General features: G+C 48.5%; 1 protein-coding gene across 2 annotated transcripts; it reads left to right on the top strand.

Annotated features, from left to right (window-relative positions):
* Positions 1-20: 20 nt before the first annotated feature.
* SGSH (N-sulfoglucosamine sulfohydrolase) lies at positions 21-9,008 on the top strand. Of its 2 annotated transcripts, none has more exons than XM_083727619.1 (8): positions 21-160; positions 2,009-2,169; positions 2,286-2,391; positions 4,780-4,933; positions 5,322-5,478; positions 5,949-6,030; positions 6,849-7,052; positions 7,820-9,008. In XM_083727619.1, the coding sequence occupies exons 1-8, from the start codon at positions 46-48 to the stop codon at positions 8,377-8,379; spliced, it is 1,539 nt and encodes a 512-aa protein (XP_083583745.1). In that variant the 5' UTR covers positions 21-45; the 3' UTR covers positions 8,380-9,008. The 2 variants fall into 2 exon arrangements, with proteins under 2 accessions (XP_083583745.1, XP_083583746.1); XM_083727620.1 differs by lacking the exon at positions 21-160 and adding an exon at positions 1,397-1,542.
* Positions 9,009-9,040: the final 32 nt, after the last annotated feature.

Consider the following 9,040-nt stretch of genomic DNA (forward strand, 5'->3'; position numbering starts at 1 on the left):
AAGGGGAGAGGCGAGCGAGGAAGGGGCCTGGGCGGGTGCCTCGCCATGCCGCTGCCTGCGCGGAGATGGGGGGCGCCGCCGCCGCTGCTGTTTCTGCTTCTGGGTCTCTGCTGCGCTCGGAGGGATCCGGGCAGACCTCGCAACGTGCTGCTGATCGTGGGTGAGCGAGCAGATTCGGGGGCCCAGCCGGGGTGCTGCTCTCTGGAGATGAAACCCACGCCTCCCCCTGTTCCCCACTCAATTCGCCCTCGCGGGAAATAGCCCTGAAAGCTCTGAGGAGGGAAGTGGGAAACTTCGGGGAGGGGCCGGACTTGCGCCCCCCGCTCCGCAAACCCAGTATGCACTACTAGGCGTTAAGATATGTCCCACAACCACCATTCCCTTCTCATGCTCCTCTTGGTTGGGGCACTTGGTGCACCAGTCAGACCATGTTGCCAACTTCTTTTCAACTAGGGCTACTGTGCTGTTAACAGAATTCAACAGGCGCAGCTGTTCCCAGACTGGAGATGATAGGCCTGTGCCAGGGAGGCCTTGTGGTGGACACTGAAGAGCTAGATGGGTATTAAGAGATCTTGGGGTTTAGCCCATAGCTGTCATCTTTCAGATTTGAAAATAAGGGATCAGCAGCCTCACCTGTCCCGGGGACAGTCTAGGGGATATCTAACAATCCGGGATAGCAGCGGGAAACGGCGCTGGAATAAGGGAATTTCCCGCAAAAAAATGAAAGGTTGACAGCTATGGTTTAGCCATAGGTAGCGTAAGTGAGTCAGTATGTGATGATGATGATGATGATGATGATGATAATAATAATAATAATTTATACCCCGCTCATCTGTCTGGGTTTCCCCAGCCACTCTGGGCGGCTTCCAACAGAATAGTAAAATACAATAATCTATTAAACATTAAAAGTTTCCCTATAGAGGTTTGGACCTATGCCTGCCTGCTCTAAAGCATACCCTCTCATATTTCTCCAAGAAAATAGGGACGTCCTAAGAAAAAGTGGGACATTCCAGGATCAACTTCTTTAAATCCTGGATTTTCCCTGGAAAATATGTAGGGACAATTTGAGGGTATGTCTACAGGATTTGCCTGCCAACCTAGCAGTTCGAAAGCACCCTTGGGTGCAAGTAGATAAATAGGGACCGCTTTCTAGCGGGAAGGTAAACGGCGTTTCCGTGTGCAGCTCTGGCTCGCCAGAGCAGCGATGTCACGCTGGCCACGTGACCCGGAAGTGTCTTCGGACAGCGCTGGCCCCTGGCCTCTTGAGTGAGATGGGCGCACAACCCCAGAGTCTGGCAAGACTGGCCCGTACGGGCAGGGGTACCTTTACCTTTACCTTTACCTTTACTACAGGATTTGGTAATACAGGCCCAGCATTAACCAGGATTTTGTGAGATTTGTGGTATTCGTTTCCCCTTTTTCTCCTGCTGCAGTTCCTCCTTTGTCCCACAAACTGATTCATATGGACCTGTTGGGTGGCTCAGATTTCAGGGTTGACGTTTCCACTGTGACTGCATGACTCATTTGCTCGAGCATCTGGGGGTAATGTTGCTTATGGGTACTTCCACACAACAATTTATTCAGGACTCAATTTTTTGGCTTTTGCAGAGGCCACACGACATCATCCTCATCAAAATGCTGTTCTATAATATCTTTTCATTTAATCTGGATTTACCATTTTAGCAAAAAATAAATAAATCCATTAAGTAAAGAAAAAAAGAAACGGTAAATCCAGATTAAGGGCAGGGATGGGATTTTGATGAGTATAGTGTCATGTTATTGCATGCATCCACAATAAAGGGTGCTGTGTGGAAGCACGCTGTAAATTGCTTGAGTTTGGGGTGCAGCACAAATTCAGTTTTGTTAGGAAGTTGGGCACTGCTTGAGCTGCAGAACTTGGCTCCAAACCCCCAGCTACCTGGTTCATAGCTACCATTGTTCATAGGCAACAGTGGTGTTGCAATGGGACACTGATCTCACAGCTTGACCTCTGACCCTTCCATGGCAGCTGACGACGGTGGCTTTGAGAGCGGCGTGTACAACAACACGGCCATCAACACCCCAAACCTGGATGCCTTGGCCCAGCGCAGCTTGATCTTCCGGAATGCCTTCACCTCCGTCAGCAGCTGCTCCCCAAGCCGGGCCAGTATCCTCACAGGCCTGCCTCAGGTAACACTTGCCGGATGGCAATAAGGGAACTGCTTGCTCAGTCCTTTTCTATCACCTTGGAACTCCCTTTCCTGCCTGCCCTGCTCATATTGTGAATGGTTCTCTCTTATCTACAGCACCAGAATGGGATGTATGGGCTGCACCAGGATGTGCATCACTTCAACTCCTTTGATAGTGTTCGGAGCCTCCCCTTGCTGCTTAGGCAGGCAGGGATTCGGACAGGTAAGCTGGTGGGAGCAGGAGAATTCCTCCCTGCAAATTCACCTGCAGCTCAAGATACCACTCGTCTTCTTCTATAGGGAATCTGGGAAGGGAGCCTCCATACCACACAAATAATTTTACAGTGGTGCCCCACAAGCCGAATGCCTCGCAAGACGGAATACCCGCTAGACGAAAGGGTTTTCCGTTTTGGAGGTGCTTCGCAAAACGAATTTCCTATGGGCTTGCTTCGCAAGACGAAAATGTCTTGCGAGTTCCTGCGGGTTTTTTCCCCTCCCCCCCTTTCTCCCAAGTCGCTAAGCCGCTTATCAGCTGATCCGCTAAACTGCTTAACAGCTGATCCGCTAAGGCCACTAAGCCGCTAATGGGCTTGCTTCGCAAGATGAAAAAACCACAAGACGAAGAGACTCGCGGAACGGATTCTTTTCGTCTTGCGAGGCACCACTGTAGTTCTTTTTGCTTTGCAATCAGCTAAGAAAATTAAACTTACAAAAAGCAATAAAAGCATTTTTTAAAAATGCAGGCAGTGCTTCTCTAATCCCTAGTTTATAACATGCATTGATGAGTTTTAGCCCCAGTTATGTGGTTGTACATAGATGTAGAAAGGATTCTATTTATTTTATTTTTAAAAAAAGTTTTTCTTGTTTTGCAAAACTACATGCCTTGTCTCTTTTCAGGTTATACATTCTTTCTTACACGTCAGTTACATTTGTTGTGAGACATTAGTGTTGAGTACAGTATAAGGTTGGGGAAGGAGAGAAGGGGAGGCTTGTATTCTTTTGTATAGTGTGGGGGGGGGGTTTGCATCAGCATCAACTGGGTAGGTCCTCTTTCTGTTCGTATATTGCATTTCCTTGGTAGTGAGAGGTATTGTGGGACAAGGTGTGCTTGGTTGTCTGTGGCCGGCTGCAGTGGGGTTTATTTTATTTACCACGAAGCTTTCACCAATATTTTTCTGCCAAGGACTGCCCTCCCATCATGGGAAGGGGAGGAGCTTCCATCATCTGTATTTTGGAGCATGCTCAGCCCACAACAGAAAAGCGGGTTGAGTATACATGCATACATGCCTTCCCTGAATACCCCTTCACTGAGAACTTGGCTCACCTTGGCACAGATGAGAAGACATGAGCCTTCTCATGTCCTACTTGGTACTGGGATACATATAACCCCCCCCCCCCAGTACAAAATCCAACAGGGCAAGCGTCATATGTGGAAGACGGTGCATGCTATATAAATAGTTCCTCTCTAAAATCCATGGAAAGTGTTCTTCTTTGTCACCACCTTCATGTATTCTAAAGGAGAAACCAGCAATTGTTGCACAGTAACACAATACTTCCACATATACACGTATGGCTATTTATATGCATGTACTTATGCTAGTGAGGGACGCGGGTGGCGCTGTGGGTAAAACCTCAGTGCCTAGGGCTTGCCGATTGTATGGTCGGCGGTTCGAATCCCCGCGGCGGGGTGAGCTCCCGTCGTTCGGTCCCAGCTCCTGCCCACCTAGCAGTTCAAAAGCACCCCTAGGTGCAAGTAGATAAATAGGTACCGCTTTATAGCGGGAAGGTAAATGGCATTTCCGTGCGCTGCGCTGGTGCTGGCTCTCCAGAGCAGCTTCATCACACTGGCCACGTGACCCGGAAGTGTCTTTGGACAGCGCTGGCTCCCGGCCTCTTAAGCGAGATGAGCACGCAACCCCAGAGTCGGTCACGACTGGCCCGTACGGGCAGGGGTACCTTTACCTTTACCTTTTTACTTATGCTAAGTACAAAATGTATTCCGTGTCAAATATACTGTATATGAAAGAGACTGGTTTTAAAATAAAGCTTAATCTGAACCAAGTTTCTCCAGAGCTTAGTCCCCAATCTTGTTTTCCATAGCAGAAGCTAAGCCTTGGCACATGAGAATGCATTCTGTACATGCTTAGTCTCCCACCACCCAGTAACCACATTCAGGCCATACACATGCATTCCTCTCCAGCTGAAACGAGGCCTACATTTATGCAACCATATTTCCTTGCATCTCTCCCATTTGGGATTGAGATAGCCTGAGCCTTGGCAGGAAGTGCTGTTTTAGGAAACCACACGGGAAGGTAAACCAGTAGCTCTTAGACAGCAGAGACCTTGTGTTGGATTCATCCAGGGCAGGCTTCCTCAACCTCAGCCCTCCAGATGTTTTGAGACTACAATTCCCATCATCCCTGACCACTGGTCCTGCTAGCTAGGGATCATGGGAGTTGTAGGCCAAAAACATCTGGGGGGCTAAGGTTGAGGAAGCCTGATCCAGGGTAACCACTAGCTCCCAAGTGCATCAGAGCGCTGGTGGATTTTTATGTGATCTATTAGCTTTTCCTTGCTATTGCATCTGACTGCTGGCGTTTGTCTGCTTCAGGGATCATTGGGAAGAAACACGTCGGGCCAGAGGCTGTGTATCCCTTTGACTTTGCCTACACTGAGGAGAACGGCTCTGTCCTGCAGGTGGGGCGGAACATCACCCGAATCAAGCTGCTGGTTCGGAAATTCCTCCGCAACCAGGAGGAGGAAAGGTAAGAACCCATCATATGGTGCTTGTATTGCATTGCAGGCTCACTACCTGTGTAGACCAGGGCACTCTGGCACACACAAATGGAATTTAAGGATGCACAGCCATCAGTTGCAGTCTACATGTTTGTTGCAGGGAAATTTACGTAAACCTGAGAGGCAACAAAGAGAGCTTGGGGGAAAATGGTGGTGTTTATTTCGTGGAGAATAAAAAATCAGCACAGAGGTTCAGCAGAAAAACTGAAGGGAGCAGAGGCTGAGGGCTGTGGTTAGCAGAAAGAGGAACTTCAGCAAAGCTGGAGGACGACCAGAGTACTTTTGCTAAAAGTGGTGGAGGTGATGGTGTCTCAGGCGTTTGAGTGCATTCACACCTCCTGCTTTTTCAACTGGCAGGCCTTTTTTCTTGTATGTTGCTTTCCACGATCCACACCGTTGCGGCCACTCCCAGCCCCAGTACGGAGCCTTCTGCGAGAAATTTGGCAATGGAGAGCCTGGAATGGGCTGGATCCCAGACTGGAAACCCCAGCACTACAGCCCAGATCAAGTGCAGGTGAGACATGGAATGTGAGATACAAGAGGAAGGGTGGGATATAGATTTAATAGGTCATTAAGTAAAAACACGTGGGCCGGATTCAGTTACCCCATTCCACTAGCAGAAGCCGTCACGTGGGCTCCTCTCTCTATGTGCACCTCCCCATAACAGCGCACAGGGGAGGGGAGGGAGATTGTTCAGCCTGGCAAGCAGAAATATGTGTGCTGATGGATCATTCCCCATAGGCACTGCATTGAATTCCGCCCTTTTCCTCTCTGCCATGGAACCCAGGGGGCATGTGCAGCATCCCCTAGCCTTTCCCATTGCTGGACAAGGAGTTGTGCAGCAGATCATTTGCGCCCAATGGAGGGAGGCTAGCCATGGCCATTGCAATTTCTAGGTAGCTTTGTTGGCCTTTATTCCCTTGGTTTCCCTTCCTGATGTAGCTTCTGGTAACAGTTGCTCCCCCCCCCCCCTTCTGCCCTCAGGTCCCATATTTTGTACAGGACACACCAGCTGCTCGTGCGGATCTGGCAGCTCAATACACAACCACTGGGCGCATGGATCAAGGTAGGGTGGTTATTGAATCAGAGCAATCCTGCCTGCAGGAGTGGAGAGCAAGGCTTTAGATGCAGCGCTCTTGAAGCAAGAGTGAGAGCTTAGATGTGTTTCAGGGCGAGTCTGGTGCATTTTTGCACATTTGATATACCGTGTGGCATCTCTTGTGCTTAAGGACCTAAGGGAGTCCTTCTGGAGGAAGGGGTGGCAATCAAGTTCTCTTCAGCACAGGGATGCATGTGGTCTCCAGGTACACACGTGTGCTCGAGTTGCTCTTTAAAATCCTGGAAATCCCAGTGAGGTGTGGAAAGAAAGCACCAAGCGACTCCAGACATTATATCTATGAATTTCATTATCTTCAGTATTTGTGGTTAGCAATATCCAGACTTGGCTGCCCCAACTGAATGAAAATATTTCATGCTGAGCAGCTAGATGAGCTGCTTTTGGCTGCTGGAAAGCAAGTCCCATTCCAGTACAGTGGTACCTCAGGTTACAGATGCTTCAGGTTACAGACTCCGCTAACCCAGAAATAGTACCTTGGGTTAAGAGCTTTGCTTCAGGATGAGAACAGAAATCTCGCGGCGGCAGCGGGAGGCCCCACTAGCTAAAGTGGTACCTCAGGTTAAGAACAGTTTCAGGTTAAGAACGGACCTCCAGAACGAATTAAGTTCTTAACCCGAGGTACCACTGTAATTAGATGGTGACGATGAAGCTCCCATCTGATCAGAGTGGTTCACAGTGTAGACGAGAGTTCTTCTGAGCAAAGTTGTTGGTGAAGGCAACAGGCCTTTGGCGCAGCACCCTCAGGTCTCTTTCTGTGGCACATGTAGGCATTGGTCTTGTCCTAGAGGAGCTGAACAACGCTGGCTTCCGCAACACTACCCTTGTGATCTACACTTCCGACAACGGTATCCCCTTCCCAAGCGGCAGAACTAACCTGTACTGGTCGGGTACGGCTGAACCCCTCCTCGTCTCCTCGCCTGAGCATCCCTCGCGCTGGGGACAGGTCAGCAGTGCCTATGCCAGCTTGCTAGGTGAGAGCCACTGAGTTATCGACTTCTGTATTGACATCGGGGAAGTGTGAGGCAGGGGAGGGTTTTGAATGTGGGGAAGAGACTTTGAGGGTGTCCAGATAACCGCGAACTGGCTTCCATTTGCACTCATTTGTTCTGTGTATTTATTTTTAAATTACATTTATTTTTTATGCTTATCCAAAGCTATACAAAAGTTCATACCCAATACAAAGTATATTTTTATAATACACCATGACAAAATAAGCACTTTAAAAATCTAATCTAAAATGGAACAAAAACAAAAAAGAAGAAAATAAAATAAGATTTTAAAAGACTTCCAGTTCTATGTCCTTCAGTTACATATAGTATTCACCTATTAAACTCCCAACTATTCTATTTTCTGTAAGCCAATATTTTTTTCCAATCTTCAAATCCAGATATTACAAGTTCATTATCTTTCGAGCAAGAAGTCCATAAAAAGTTTCCAATCTTTGATAAATGTGTTTTATTTACTATGCATACTGCTGGATTGCAAATAAAATCTCTAAAGTAGTTTAACAATAACAAAAATCCATTTACACCGGGTTGAATTGTGCATTTTAAATTGTTGATTTTTATTGTGTTGTTTATAGTCATTTTAGATTGTACAACTTTTGGGGAGGAATTTCTTCTTTTAATTGTGGGATTGAGCCACCTACGTTGGCAGTGTCATTTAAATAAATGTTGCTATTATTATTATTATTATTATTTATTAATGGATGATTGATGCTTCCCCTTCCCCTCTGTAGACATGACCCCCACCATTCTGGACTGGTTCTCTGTGCCGTACCCCAGTTACAGCCTCTTTGGGAAGCGGAGAGTGCAACTGACTGGGAAGTCCCTGCTGCCAGCCCTGTCTCTGGAGCCGGCGTGGGCCACAGTGTTTGCAAGCCAGAGTCTCCACGAAGTGACCATGCACTATCCCATGCGGGCTGTGCAGCGGGGGCCCCTGCGCTTCATCCACAACCTGCAGAACCGCACGCCTTTCCCCATCGACCAGGACTTCTATGTGTCGCCCACATTCCAGGACCTGCTGAACAGGACCCAGGCAGGGCAGCCCACGCACTGGAACAAGACGCTGCATGGCTACTACTACCGAGAACGCTGGGAACTGTACGATCACAGCCTCGACCCCACGGAGAGCCGCAACTTGGCTTCTGACCCCCGCTATGGCCAGGTCCTGGAGGAGCTCAGGGGGCTGTTGCTGAAATGGCAGTGGGAAACGGATGACCCCTGGGTGTGCGTGCCCGACGGCGTCCTGGAGGATAAGCCCAGCCCCCAGTGCCGACCGCTGCATAACGAACTGTGATTTCCCCCCTCTTCCCTTTTGTGGTGGCTGCTAGTTCCTCATTCATATGAGCAGCGCTAAGGAAAGCTCTGACTTGCAAAGGCTTGCAGTTTGCAGAGCTAAACACTGTTGCATTTGCAGCTGTGGGAAGAGCTGGAGCCAACAAGACGAGGGTGGTTTCTTATGTGCCTGCCTTCTTAATTGCTGCAGACATATCAACCGTCTTAGCCAGCCCCCCCCCCCCCCCATTGCTGCCAAAGGGAATGATGTCGCAAGTGCCTAATGGAACAGCCAGCAAATGCTGCTCTACAGAATTGGGCTGGTCCCATCCAGGTTGTGATTTGCACATTCAGAAACAGTGCCTTTTGCAGGAACGTGTACAGGAATGCGTTAGGCCTAGATCCGGTTGAAAAATTTAGGAGAGTACACCGTACAGTCTTCTCAAGAGGATTGCAAATGGTGGAGTCACTTAAAAGCACCCAACTCCAAAATCTGCCAGTAGGTGGAAAGCTAACATGCAGTTCCTCTCCATGAATTTCAGACTGCTACAGGCCTATGAGACAATTCTAAACAGTAAGTTTGAAAGAGCTTTTTATGTGGCTCCTACTGAATATTCAACCAGCAAATAAAGCAGTAGATTCCTTCATTGAGCTCATAGCCCTTCCCTTGTTACTACAGCAAT

Source organism: Podarcis gaigeae (genome assembly GCF_964106915.1).
Source record: "Podarcis gaigeae genome assembly, chromosome: 2".
NCBI lineage: Eukaryota > Metazoa > Chordata > Lepidosauria > Squamata > Lacertidae > Podarcis > Podarcis gaigeae.